The following is a 15646-nucleotide window of genomic DNA, read 5'->3' on the forward strand; positions in this document are numbered from 1 at the left end:
TTGAGATCAGCCTGAGCAAGAGCAAGACCTCTCATCTCTACTGAAAAAATAGAAAAAATTATCCAAGTGTGGTGGCGCTCGCCTGTAGTCCCAGATACTCGGGAAGCTGAGGCAGGAAGATCCTTTCAGCTCAGGAGTCTGAGGTTGCCGTGATGATGCCACTGCACTCTAGCCAGGACAACTGAGCCAGATACCATCTCAAAAAAAAAAAAAAGGCCATTTAACCATTATCTGGTAATAATTCATTTTGATTTTTCAATATCCTATATTTCTATTTAATAACAGTTGGCTTCTAACCCACTTTTTTTAAACCAAAGTAGAGTAAATCAAAGATTAAAATATAAAACACTGAATCCATAAATATATCTGATGAAAACGTCAGCATGTAATTGAGCGTTCTGAGGTTGCTCACTCTGAGCTTGCTTGAAATATAAAAACCACAAAGATAAAGGTAACAATTTTGATCACATAAGGTTTTAAAACTTTTAACAATGTTAAAAAACAGGAAAAATACTTGTAACCCATGACGATTTACTTTCCTAATACATAAAAAGCTAATTTGTTGAGTGTTTATATGTTGAGCATTACACATAATATATCCTTTAATTCTCACGATCACCCTAACAGACAAATACCATTAAATCATCACCATTTTACAGGTGAAGTAACTCAGAGCTTAAGTCAAGGCTTCCCAATTGTGCTACAGTATACAAGTATGATAGAAAAGCATTTTAGTGTTCCATGATATGGATCCTTTAACCCAAGGTCCCTACCCCCCAGGTCTGTTAGGAACCAGGCCATGCATCACTGCCTGAGCTCCATCTGTAGAAAAATTGTCTTCCATGAAACCAGACCATGATGCCAAAAAGGTTGGGGACCTCTGCTTTAACCATTAAGCCTCAAGCACTCTTCTCCATTTATCCCAGTATCCTGCATAAATAGTATCAGTTTGTGTGATATGATGTGAAAAAAGTTAACAAGCTGATGGATATGCAATAAAAGATACTTGTTCTTAGGAAATATGCACTGAAGTATCAAGGGATATTAACAATAAAAGGGCTGGAGGTATGTAACACACTCTCAAATGGTTCTGGGGAAAAAAACTGTGTGCATGTATACAGAGAGACAGAAAATATGATTAAGCAATGTGGCAAAATGTTAAAATGTTAATGGCTAAGTGTATAGGAAGTTCTCTGTAATATTCTTGTGACATTTCTAGAAGTGAAATTATTTTAAAATTATTTTTTAAAAGTCAGTAAACTGCCTAAAATATCTTTCTAAAGTCCCTCATCTAATTGGAATGAAGCTAGAATTCAAACCTTACATTCATTTGAATAAAAAAAGCCTGTGAGTTATCATTTTTCAAGACAATAAAAAGAACAAAAAATCCAATAAAGAAATGGGCAAAGGACATCAAAAGACAATTAACAAAGCATGAATGAATTTTAAAAAAAGAAAGAGAAGGGCTCAGTGTCACCATTTATTCAATTATTTATCAAGCAATAATAAAAGGAATACCTAATGAGATCCATTTTCTATGATGATGGAAGAATACAGAAAAAGAGGTATTTATAACTTTATTTAAGTCAATAATTTGGTATAATTTTTAAAAGGGTAATTTGGTGTTTTCTACTAAAATGCTCAGAAAGGCATTCACTATAATATTTCTTCAGATGCCAGATTCCCAGAGCAGGCCTTCATGGCTACAAGTGTCATTACTGCCCCTAAGAATGTCTTTATAGTGGCTTTTCCCTGAGGTCTCATCATGTATCTTAGGAAAAAAATATGCATATCACGCATTATCAGGTATAGTAGCACAAACTGTACCATGCATGTGACTAGTTAATGTGCTAAGATGATTGTTATTTAGGATACAGCAAAAACTAAATTCATCTTCTGCATTCAACATCAAAAGGGAACTTAAATACAAAATAGCACTAAAAGAAATGAAAGAAGATCCAAATAAACAGAAGATATCCCATGTTTATGGTCTAGAAACTTAATGTGTTAGGAAGACAGCAATATTACCCAAATTGATCTATAAATCTGATGCAATCCCTACAAAATCCCAGCTATCTTTTCTGCAGAAATTGACAAGCTGATCCTAAAATTCATATGGGAAGGCCAAGGACCAGAATACCCATAACAATTTTGAAAAAGAACGAAGTTGAAGGATTCATACTTCCTGATTTCAAAACTTACTATAGAGCAACAGTAATCAAGATAGGGTGGGCCGGGCGCGGTGGCTCACGCCTGTAATCCTAGCTCTTGGGAGGCTGAGGCAGGCGGATTGCTCAAGGTCAGGAGTTCAAAACCAGCCTGAGCAAGAGCAAGACCCCGTCTCTACTATAAATAGAAAGAAATTAATTGGCCAACTGATATATATATAAAAAAAATTAGCCGGGCATGGTGGCACATGCCTGTAGTCCCAGCTACTCGGGAGGCTGAGGCAGGAGGATTGCTTGAGCCCAGGAGTTTGAGGTTGCTGTGAGCTAGGCTGACGCCACGGCACTCACTCTAGCCTGGACAACAAAGCGAGACTCTGTCTCAAAAAAAAAAAAAAAAAGACAGGGTGGTAATGACGTGAGGATACACATATAGATTGACAGAACAGAACTGAGAGTTCAAAAATAAACCGTTTCATTTTTGGTCAATTCATTTTCAACAATGGTGGTAAGACTTATCCAATGAGGGAAAATAGTCTTTTCATAAAATGGTGTTGGGACAACTAGACATCCAAATACAAAAGAATGAATTTAGACCCATACCTCATACAATATACAAAATTAATTCAGAATAGATCAAAAATCTAAATGTAACGGCTAAAACTACAAAATTCTTAGAATAAAACAAAGGAGTAAATATTTGTGACCTTGGATTAAACAATGTTTTCTTAGATATGCTGCCAAAAATACAAGCAACTAAAGGAAAAAATTAGAGACATTGGAAATCATAAAAATTAAAAAATTGTTCTTCAAAGAATATCATCATGAAACTGAAAAGACAAGCCACAGAAGGAGAGAAACTATTTGCAAATCATATATCTGATAAGGCACTGGTGTCCAGAATATATTTAAAAAACAAAAAACTCCTACAACTCAACAATAAAAAGATAACCCAATTTAAAAATGGGCAAGGAATTTGAAGAGACATTTTTCCAAAGATCTACAAATGGCCAATATAGCACATAAAAAGATGCTCAGTATCACTAACCATCAGCAAAATGCAAACCAAAAATCATTAGACACTACACTTTATACCCATTAGGATGTCTATAATAAAAAAGGGCAAGAATAGGGAAAAATTAGAAGCCTCATATATTGCTAGTAGAAAGGTAAAATGATTCAACAGCTTTAAAAAACAGTTTGACACTTACTCAAAACACTAAACATAAGAGTTATCATATGACCCAGCAATTCCACTTCTAGGTTTATATCCAAGAGAACTGAAAAGATAATCCACACAAAATCTTATACATTAATGCTCACAGTACCATTATTTCTAATAGCCAAAACTCAAATGTCCAACAGCTGATGAATAAACAAAACATGGTATATATCCAAACAATATTATTCAGCCATAAAAAGGGATGAAGTATTAATGTATGACACAACGTAGGATGCTATAATTCGAATACATCATGCTAAGTGAAAGACACCAGATACAAAAAGCCACATATCATATGGTTCCATTTACATGAAATGTCCAGAATACGCAAAGTAGATTCTTGGTTGCCAGGGACTAGAGGAAAAGGAGAATAGGACATGATCACTTATAGGTATAGGTTTTCTTTTTGGGGTGATGAAAATGGTCTGGAATTAGATAGTGGTAATATTGCACAACTTTGTAAAAATACTCATTGTGTGAATTATAAATAAACATTTTATTGATAAATAAACTATAAATACTTATAATTTTAAATAAAAATATTTTATTGATAGAGCTTTATCAATAAAGCTGTTACAAAAATAAAAAGAACTTTAAAAAAAATATTATGACAAAAAGTGTCTGATAAACCTCTTCAAAGAAAAATGAATTTCTCCAGTGCAAAATAGTACTGGAAGTCCTAGCCAGAGTAATCAGGAAAGAGAAAAAATAAAAGGCATCCAAATTGGAAAAAAAGAAATCATATTATCTCTGTTTGCTAACAATATAGTCTTATATCTAGAAAACCCTAAATACTCCACCAAAAATTCTTAGATTTGATAAATAAATTCATTAAAGTTTTAGGATACAAATTAATGCACAAAAATTAGTAGCATTTCTATACAGCAATAACGATCAAGCTGAGAACCAAATCAGGAAGGAAATCCCATTCACAGTAACACACACACACACAAATAAAATAGGTAGCAATATATTTAGCCAAGAAAGTGAAAGATCTCTACAAGGAAAACTACAAAACATTGATGAAAAAAATTATAGGTGACACAAATGGAAAAACATCCAAATGTCATGGATCACAAGAATTCATATCATCAAAATCATCATACTGCCCAAAGCAACCTACAGATTCAATGCAAATCCTATCAAAATACCAACATCATTTTTCAGAGAATTAGAAAAAAAAAAATCCTAAAAATTCATATGGAGCTAAAAAAACATCCCAAATAACCAAAGCAATCCTAAGCAAAAAGAACAAAGCTGGAAGCATCACTTCATCTGACTTCAAATTACACAAGGGGATAGTAATCAAAACTGCATGGTACTGGTATAAAAACAGACACATACATGAATGGAACAGAATAGAGAACCCAGAACTAAAGCCACATATCTACAACCAACTGATCTTTGACAAAGTTGACAAAAATCTACAATAAAAGGGCATTCTTTCTAATAAATGGTGCTGGGAATATTGAATTATCATATGTGAATGAAATTAGACCCCTATCTCTCCCATATACAAAAATCAACTCAAGACAGATTAAAGGGCGCAGTGGCTCACACCTGTAATCCTAGCACTCTGGGAAGCTAAGGCAGATGGATCCTCTGAGCTCAGGAGTCCGAAAGCAGCCTGAGCAAGAGCAAGACCCTGTCTCTACTAAAATAAAAAAATAAAAAATAGAAAGGAATTAGCTGGACAACTAAAAATATATAGAGAAAAAATTAGCTGGGCATAGTGGCGCATGCCTGTAATCCCAGGTACTTGGTAGGCTGAGGCAGTAGGATTGTTTGAGCCCAGGAGTTTGAGGTTGCTGTGAGCTAGAATGAAGCCATGGGACTCTAGCCAGGACAACAGAGTAAGACTTTGTCTCCCAAAAAAAAGATAGATTTAAAGACTTAAATCTTTGTAAGACCTAAAACTATAAAAATACTAGAAGAAAACCCAGGGAAAACTCTTCTGGACATTGGTCTAGGCAAAGACTCATGACTAAGACCTCAAAAGCACAAAGAATAAAACAAAACAGACAAATGGGATTTAATTAAACTAAAAAGCTTCTGCACAGCAAAAGAAATAATCAACAAAGCGAACAACTTGCAGACTGGGAGAAAATATTTACAAACTATGCAACTGACCGGGGATTACCATCCAGAATTTATAAGGAACTCAAACAACTCAACAACAAAAAAAAGAAACTGAAAAACAAATAACCCCATTAAAAAATGGGCAAAGGACATGAATAGACATTTCTCAAAGGACATACACATATGGCCAATGAGCATATGAAAATATGTTCAACATCATTAATCACCAGAAAAATACAAATTAAGACCACAATGAGATACCATCTTATATCAGTCAGAATGACTATTGTTAAAAAGTCAAAAAATAACAAATGTTGGTGAGGAAAAGGAAATGCTTGCACATTGTTGGTAGAATATAAATTAGTACAATCTCTATGGAAAACAGTATGGAGATTTCTCAATGAACTAAAAATAGAACTACCATTCAATCCAGCAATCCCACTACTGGTTAACTACCCAAAGGAAAAGAAATCATTAAATCAAAAGGATACCTGCTCTCGTATGTTTATTATAGCACCATTCACAATAGCAAAGATATGGAATCAACCCAAATGTCCATCAAGAGACGACAGCATAAAGGAAATGTGGTATATATACACATAATGGAATGCTATACAGCCAGAAAAAGAATGAAATCATGTCTTTCACAGCAACATGGATGAAACTAGTGGCCATTATCTTTTTTTCCCCCACCTCTGGATATAGCATCTCACTCTGTTGCCCAGGCATGAGGGCAGTGGCGTGATCATAACTCACCGCAACCTTGAACCCTGAGCTCAAGAGATCCTCCTGCCTCAGCCTCCCAAGTAGCTGGGACTACAAGTGCACGCCACCATACCCAGGTAATTTTTTTCTATGTTTGTAGTGACGGGGATCTCGTTTTGTTGCACAGGTTGGTCTTGAACTGATGACCTCAAGAGATCCTCCCACCTTGGCCTTCCAAAGTGCTAGGATTACAGGAATGAGCTACCGCGCCCAGTTTGGAGGCCATTATCTTAAACAATTCAAAAGCAGAAAGTCAAATACCACATGTTCTCACTTATAAGTGGGAACTATTAATAAATAATGTGAACAAATGGATAGAGTGTGTATAATGATTGGAGACTAGGAAGAGTAAAGGGTGGGTGGGGGGTAGATGATGAGAAATTACTTACTGGGGACAAAGTACATTATTCAGGTGATAGACACACTAAAAGCCCAGACTTTACCACTATGCAATATATCCATGTAACAAAATTTCATTTGTATCCCTTAAATTTCTACAAATAAAAAAAGAAAAGAAATATGAAGTTCTTTTAAAACTGGCTAAAATTTCATAATTCATAATCTAATAATTCCTATGTTTTACATTTTTAAATATTCAAATCCATTTGATATCAAAAAAAGAGAAAGCTTAACTCACCCTCTCTTCACTTTTGTGAAATCAAATGCAACTTGTCTGTATGAAACTGCTTTTTCATTTAAATATCTACTATATCGCCTAATAAATGTAGACATGTCATATCCTGTAAAACAAAAAAGAAATAAAAGTTTTTATAAATGGTGAATTACCAATCTGTCTAGAAAAACAACTTATTTTATCCAATGGCAATAATGTTTTGATATTCCAACTCAATTTAGTGATGTAAATTAAGGAAATAATGAATAATATCATATTAAATTCTCTAAGACCACAATTTTTAAGTGGGGTACATCGCTTATGGCTTTAAAAGATCTTTTCCCTTAGGATTTCACTAAAATAGGAAGTCTCTTTTGCTTCTGATCAACATTCGTATACTTTATTCATCAGTTATGGGAAAACCATGTTTTCTTACACAAATTAACCTCACAACTCCAATTTAACATTCTAAGGAACTATTAATACAATCCCATTCCTCAACTCAGTAAGCAATTCTATGTAATTTTCATACTTAATACTAATAAAATATTTAGCTGTGTATTATGTAGAACCATAACTTATATGTGACAACCTTATAAAAAGTATGAAAAATTATTGCCTACTATAATGAAAGAAATGGCAATATGTAAGTTTTAACACATTGACAGCCACACTAGAAAAAAAAATTTTTCCTTGGGGCCATACTGTTTTATTATGAAAACAGAATAAAAACTTCAAAAACAAAACAGTCCTTTCTAATTTAATGAAAAATTTATTTTTGTATTGTTTTCCATGCATGAGTTATATGCAATTAAATTGTCAATATTAATTGTAACAATAAGAAAATCAACAAGTAAGATTTTCACGAACCAACTATAGTTACATATGCTTCACAAGACTCTGGGCTCAAAATTAGTGTGAGTTAAATACAACTCACATGGCAGTTAATGTGTTAAGGCATAACAAAAAACAATTATATGAATATTTTCAATAAAACTTCCTAAGTCAATATAAAAATCATTCTAAGATTCTGTTTCATCACAATGAGATTTAAAAACTTCAACAACATAAGACACAATATTATTTTTAAAAAACATCAAAAACCTTGTATTTTATTATCACCTGGCTCAAGGAAGCCTATAAAGTTTTGCTCCTCATTGAAAAGTGAGTCTATTTCATGTTAACTCATCTTCATCTAACAAATTCAACTTTACTTGATGATCTCTACTACTTTAAAATGAGAATACCTACCAAAGCAACCAAGGACTATGAATGAAGTAACTGAATTTTAACATCATCACCAGTTCATTTATTCAGCAAATATCTACTGTCTACTAAGAGTGTCTACTAAGTACCACTGGAGAAAACTCAGTAAACAAAATAGAAAACAATTACTGCCTTCATATAGTCTCATACTTACTAGTATACTTTTATCATGTGTTACAAACTCACATTCCTCAGCTCTTTGGTTCATTCATATTGTTCCCACAATCTACTCTATCCCATCTTCTCTGATAAGGGAAATACCTCTCTCTTCTTCAAGGCTCAACCTCTTTGAAACATTCCTTGAACCCTCTGTGCTCCCATATTATTCATACCCCAGGTACTCCAAGCTATTAGTTGTATACAACATCTACCCCACTCACTAGATTATAACTTTACTTATAAGTATACAAACTGAATATAACATCCAGTATATATTTAATGTGCCAGACTCCATCCCACAGAATACATTAGCAATAAAAATTATTTTTCAAATACACCATTGAATTACATACTTTTAACTACTGTTTAGTCTTATCTTTTATAATCTCTTTAGACTATGAGCTTAAAAAAGAAAAAAGCCCTAAAAACTGTCCTCTACATGAAAGGAATGAAATTCTTAAAACTATATCACTGTAATTGCTTTAAGAAAATGGGAACCAGCTTAATCAAGACCCCATCTCTACTAAAAATAGAAAATCAGCCACGTATCATGGCGCACACCTGTAGTCCCAGATACTTGGGAGGCTGAGGCAGGAGGCTCACTTAAGCCCAGGAGTTTGAGGTTGCAGTGAACTACGATGATGCCACTGCATTCTACCTGGGGCAACAGAGCAAGACTCTGTCTCAAAAAAAAAAGAAGAAGAAGAAGAAAGAAGAGAGAACGAGAGAGGGGAAAAGGAAAGGAAGGAGGGGAAAAAAAGGGAGAAAGGAAGAAAGAAAGAAAGAAAAATGGGAAATTATAAGTTAATAAGACACAAAAAGCCTACTTGGACATAAGCAAAAACTGCTCTAGAGGAGTGCTTTGTATATTATTTTTTCACAGACTTTTAAAGTTGAAATAAATTGAACAAGGAGGAGGGAAGTAGAAATAAAAGGATGAGCAGGCAGTTTCTTCCATGGCTCTGAAAACAGAGAAGCTCCATTTTTACCCATTATGTATATATATCTGGCTTCTATTTAAGGTTTTATTTCAAAAAAGGGCCGGGGGCCTACTGTTTAAATTTTTTTCTTAATTAGATCACTGCAACTCTTGTTATGTTATAATGAATTTTGTAACACTGGGTCCTAAATATAGGTGACTGGCCTTCCAGATGTCTGGAAGATAGGGTATTAAATTCATTCTAGATAATAATTCCACCTGACAATATGAGATAAGGATTGAACTAGACAGCCCCTAACCCAAACGCGGCCAGTCACTAAATTTCATTGATTTTACCTCCACAAGAACCACAGTTCAGGCCCTCATTACCTTTCCACTAGATGATCAGAATGATGACTAGAACAGTCTCAACATCTTCAAGACATGGTTCACTGGGATGCAACTTGACTGAGCTATGATGTTTTCTTTGTAACACATACTCCCTTCTCTCCCCTCTACTCAAAACTTTGATAGTTTCCAAAAGCATTACAAAATCCCAACTCTACCAAAAATTTTTTTGCCTGATATTTTGGCTCTGAAAAGCTTCTCGAGGGCTATCTGCCACTACATGTTCTCTAATATACCATTCATACATTCTATTCATACTCATTTGCTCTGTGAATTTTAAATATTCCATGTACTTTCACACCCACGTCTATCTGTGGTCCTGTGCTTAAGCCAAAGTCATTTCCCCATCCATCTTTCAGAGCCCAGTAAAACTCACCTTCTCTAAAGACATTTATTTCCCAGATTGAGCCTCACTGTTGAATATTCCCAAGTCATTTGGTACATCCTTTATGACTGCAGTCCCCCTCCCACCCACCAGAGACACAAAGAGGTGAGCAGCTTCATTTGTATTTACAGCTGCCCTCTATTGCTTACATCCATCACTGCCTGAGCTCTGCCCCTGTCAGATCAGTCACTGTCTCCATCAACCCCAGATGGGACTGTCTAGTTGCAGGAAAACAAGCTCAGGGCTCCCAGTGATTCTGCATTATGGTGAATTATATAATTATTTCATTACATATTACAATGTAATAATATATAGAAACAAAGTACACAATAAATGTTAACACACCTGAATCATCCAGAACCATCCCCTCCGCCCCCCACCAGTCTGTGGAAAAACTGTCTTCTGTGAAAGCGGGCCCTGGTGCCAAAAAGGTTGGAGACCACTGCTTTATGAGGTTCTTCCTGAAGTTGACATTCTATAATGCTAACAGCCGAGTTCTAGAACTAAGCCCAACAGACCCTCTTAAGACAGAATGTGCATAGATGGCTTCAACCAGATTACAGAAATTTCAAGTTACTAAATTAAAAGTAAAAATTTTTTTAAAAGTAACAGGTATGGGTATCAATGAGAAATTCAGATAAATAAACTATATTCACCTTAGCTACTAAAACATATACTATTACAACTACAGTTCTTGAAAGGAAGCACAAAACTATATAACAATGAAAGCAGATACTTACATAGCGTTTCTTGTATGCCGGGCATTGTTCTAAGCACTTTATAGTAACTACCTCGGTTTGCCTTCATGAGACCTTACTGGGTAGGTACTATCATTGTTCTATTCTACAGATGCAGAGAGGTAAAGTAAATTGCTCAAGTTCACACAGCTGGTAAGCAATGAGGGTGGGGATTCAAATCAAGGCAGTCCAGCTCCAGAGTCCATGCTCTCACATAACTAACCTGTACTGCCTCCCCACGAGCTTTGGGTGTCAGATAGTAAAATCAATCATAATCTTCAAATTAAGACAGTTTTTCCTTTTCCTACAACCTTCACGAAAATATGAGGTCTAAAAAAGTTCAATTCTACAGTAATCACCATGTGGGTTCACTCTTTTGATTTTCAATAATGAATAAGTTATCTTTACCTTGCAATCCACTCTTATCCAAAAAATTGCTTAAGTTAAACAACGTGTTTCTTGAAGCCAAATACTGAATAAAACGCTGGAAAAAAAAACAAACAATTACATCAAATTAAGGTACTGCCATCTCACAAACTCTAATTTGAAAATTAGGAGGAAAAGTTATGGTTAACACATTCCATTACACTTATCAAGTTTAAATTTCTCATCCTCACTCCTCCTATTAACTAAATACCAAACCTAAAAACCTAATACACATTCTTCACTAGCATGAGAATTTATTAAAACCAAATGCCCACAGGTAGAGTATTAAAGTCAACATTTTAAAAGGGAATAGACACTTTTAAATTGGAACCAGTAATTTTGGTTTTATTATAGCATATCAAGACTATTGCTGATCATATTCAGATGGTATCTGTATTTTATTTTATTTATTTATTTATTTTAAAGTGTCTTGCCAGAGGAGGCATCTGTATCTTAAACAGCTACCTGGTGTCTCAAATTTTATGACTTTTGTGTAAACAAAATACTTCCAATCACACAAGACAGCAGTATTATAGGGACTGTCTTACCCCGTGCCCCCATTAACTAACACATTCACATATTCACTTCAGATCTTGCTATAGAATTAAAACATTATAGACTCCTTTGAAGACACTCATCTTCAATCTCATTCCCCTCCCTCCCTCCTCAGAGGTGACTACTTTTCTGAAGCAGGTATGCACCATATCCACACATTTTCACAATTTAACTAGATGTATGGTATCTATAAGCCATACCTAATTTTGTTTTCTAGTTTAATTTTACAGAAATATCATAGTATACATATTCTTTTGCAATGTGCCTTTTAACTCAACTGTTGCCCAAGAATTATCCATTTACTATGTTAGTCTAGTTCATTTCATTTTAAAAGATGTTCTAGTATTCCAACAGACTAACATATCACTGTGAATTCATTTCTTTATTTATGGATAGTTAAGTTCTTCCTAATTTTCACTATTAATAATAATGTTGTATTGACATTTTTGTTCTTGGTCTCCATGCACAATTATATGAGTTTCTCAGGATATATACTTAGTGTTGAATTATTAGGTTGGGATGTAAGTAAAAGTTCATCTTCTCAACACTGTCAAAATGCTCTCCAAAGTGCTTACCATAGTACATTAACTTTCTTTTACATACAATCTCTAAAATAGCCACAAAAAGACCTTTCAACTTCACTTCTCCTTAGGATTCCCTTTCTTTTTTTTCAAATGCATGCAGAGGCTTAGTATCACCTAGGATGTACACTATCACCCTAACAACTCAGTCTTGTTCACCTGAGGTCACCCCAAACCAAAAAAGCAGGATTTTGAAAAACAATTTGTAAACTGAAGACTCATGTTCTCTCATTATTCTAAAATAATCTGTTTCAAAAAGGTATTAAAATATAAGACAACACTGAGACTATGATTTTATAGGCTTTGATACGGTGATTCTTCTTAACCTCTGCATTCTAGGAATAAATGTAAATACTAGGGCATTTCATCCATGACTTTAGAGATAATAAATCTAAATTTCCTTTTCATTTTATTAGTCCTTTCTAACCTTCACCCTAACATTTGGCTGCAAAGACATATGGCTTTAATCAAGTTTAGATTTTGTTCTCAATAGCATCCTAATGATATTCAAAATGGTATTAAGCACCATTCCACCAATCTGGCAGGTAATAAGGCATCACGGGTTACCAATTTGGGTCATAAGAGGTATCTGGGCATGAATGCATCACCCTAAAACTCTCATTTAAAGAATGACAAAATGCTGATAAAATGCTGAAGCTGGATGATAGGTACACAGTCATTTGCTATATTTTTCTCTCTACTATTGTGTATGTTCAAAATTTTTCATAACAAAATGTTTAAAGATTATGGTTTAGGTTATTTTCTCCAAATACTTTATACTATTAATAAATTCATGCTTAGCTCTATACTTTCCTTTTTTCAATTTCATCTACAAATTTTTAACTCTACATTTTCATTTACTAATCACCTGCAAGTTTTCATGCTGTAATAGGAGCCTTGATCAATTCCATTCACTCATTAAGGTATTATCATATTATTGATAAGGAAACTAAAGCTCATAGAAATGACTTGCCCAAGTCATCCAGTCAGGAAGTGGGCAATGGTATAGGATCTCCTAGCTGCCCGACATCAAGGGCCTATGACAAAATGCCCACTCAGCCTTAACCATTTGTGATTTTTCTCTGTTGCCAGGTTTCTCAACCTTAGAACTACTGAGAGTTTGAACCAGACAATTCTTTGTTGTTGAGGACTGTCCTGTACATGACAAGATGTCATGGCCTTTACTAGGTACCAATAAGCATCCTCTCCAGATGTGACAAATATCCCCTGAAAGTAAAGAAATCATCCCACCTTCCCCACACAGTTTGAAAATCACTGCTCTATGGTATTCTCACCACCACTGCATAGTAAAATCCCATGCATGCCCTTTAAAAGACTAATGACACCTGCCAATGGGAAAACCTGAGAGTTGTACAGACTAGCATAAAAAGCAAGCCGATTATGGGGATTTCCCTTAGCTGCTAAGGGAAGCTCAACATGAGTTCATCAGGCATGGCATAGTGGCTCACACCTGTAATCCCAGCACTTTGAGAGGCTACAAGCAGGAGGATCATTTGAGGCCAGGAGTTTGAGACCAGCCTATGCAACACAGTGAAATCCTGTCACTACAAAAGCATTTTAAAAAATTAGCCAGGCCTGGTGATGTGTGCCTGTAGTCCTAGCTACTTGGGAGACTGAGGCAAGAGGATTGTTTGAGCCCAGAAGTTCAGTTACAATGAGCTGGGATCACACCACTGCACTCCAGCCTGGCAAGGGGGGGGACCCTGTCTCTTAAAAAAAAAAAAAAAAAAAAAGATTTAAAAATAAATAAATTAAAATATGAGTTTATCTAACCACACTAAAATGCTATCTTTCTCCTCCTGTGAGTCACTTCTATGGAATGATAGTCAACTCTGTTTTGCCTTTATCAACAGTTTGCCTGTAGTACTGTCACCTTATATTTATAGGCTCTGAAAGCCACCACTGATATTTTGCCTCTTTATCTGGAATTATAATTGGTTTCTTTTTAAAGAATAAACTACACACACACACACACACACACATAAAAAACACATATGAACCTGAAATTCTTTAGAATAAAATCATCATGATCTTAAGTAAACACATTCCTGATAAGAATAGAAACTATATCCTAGTTAGGATCAAAATGTTTCAAGTTACACTTAAGCTAGCACATCCAAACATTTCTATTAGTTCTGTCAACTTGTTATAACAAATTAGAAAGCAACTAAGTAACACATGTCCTAAAAACAGTCATATCCATTGACTTAATAATCACATTTCAGGTAACATTTTGTTAATCATTTTTAAAAATTAGAAACTACAAATAAAATCAGTCAACATGGTAGTATTACATTGAATAATCAAAAAACTAAATTTCCAGCAAGGGGAATAATTTAAAAAATTGGACTCTATGATCAATTATGTTATTATTAAAGATGATAAATATAAAGAATACAGAACATGAAGTTGATAGTATGATAGCATATAAAAAGCTAAAAATAGTATTTTATCTAAATTATGATTACAGCTATTAAAAAATTCAAATACTTTTGGACAAGGACCAGAAGGGAACACCAAAATGTGCCAACAGTAAGATCTGTAGGAATAATAAAGTTGTAGGTAAATTCCTGCTTCAATTTTGAACTTTAATAATGCTGTATTAGTAGCTAAGAAGAGAGTAGAGTCTCTTTCCTGAAAAGCTCAAAATAACAAGTGAAGTGATGGATGTCAAAAAGTTACGATATTGCTCAGAAGACTAATACCAAAGACTAAAGTCCTTTCTTATCTCTATGAGGGCTATCTTCCTAGGCAGCATTTTTCTAAGGCCCATACTAATGTAGATTTACCTAGTTCCATTCAAATGTTCTCAGAAAGCTCCTTCATACACAATTTTACAAATAAGTATTGAGCAGAGGAAATATGTAAGGTTCAGAACCAAAATACTAGCTGCTAGACCACCATGGAAAACAAGATGATTCTCTCTAAACAGAAAACTGCAAAGCTTACATGTCTTATTTGTTACCTTTTGGACATTAAAGGGTTAAGACACACCTCTCTGCTACAGAAGGCACACTTCAATCAGTTCCTCTCAGCAAAATGTCATCTGAATCCTCAATATCACAACTTTGAACTAATAAAGTGCTTCCTCAGACAACTATATGAGATCAGACAGAAATCTGAGTGGGCTATAATAAAAAAGCAAATGGATACAGACAAATATATAGTCCATAAAGGCCTACAAAGAGCAGTGTTGATTATAGGCACTAATTTTTTCTTCTTGATCCCATTATTAAAGTCCTCTGTGTTCTGATCCATTTTCTGCTTTCTGGCTTACAGGCCACCTTTCCTCAAATTACAGGGTCTACAATTATATTTCTGGCTAGGCACCTTGCCCTTTTTACG

At 34.6% G+C, this 15646-nt stretch overlaps 1 protein-coding gene across 20 annotated transcripts in view; it reads right to left on the bottom strand.

Annotated features, from left to right (window-relative positions):
* Window positions 1–15646, bottom strand: part of PICALM (phosphatidylinositol binding clathrin assembly protein) — a 98751-nt gene that overhangs the window by 51788 nt on the left and 31317 nt on the right. For all 20 annotated transcript variants that reach the window (XR_012918987.1, XR_012918988.1, XR_012918986.1 and 17 more), the window contains exons 3-4: window positions 11127–11202; window positions 6869–6971 (exon numbers count right to left, since the gene is read on the bottom strand). Coding sequence is in view for 17 of the 20 variants with exons in the window: in XM_012738705.2 (XP_012594159.1) it covers window positions 6869–6971; window positions 11127–11202 (179 nt within the window). In the remaining 3 variants the exon portion in view is untranslated. The remainder of the gene's footprint in view (window positions 1–6868; window positions 6972–11126; window positions 11203–15646) is intronic.

This window comes from Microcebus murinus, chromosome 4 (genome assembly GCF_040939455.1).
Source record: "Microcebus murinus isolate Inina chromosome 4, M.murinus_Inina_mat1.0, whole genome shotgun sequence".
Taxonomy (NCBI): Eukaryota; Metazoa; Chordata; class Mammalia; order Primates; family Cheirogaleidae; genus Microcebus; species Microcebus murinus.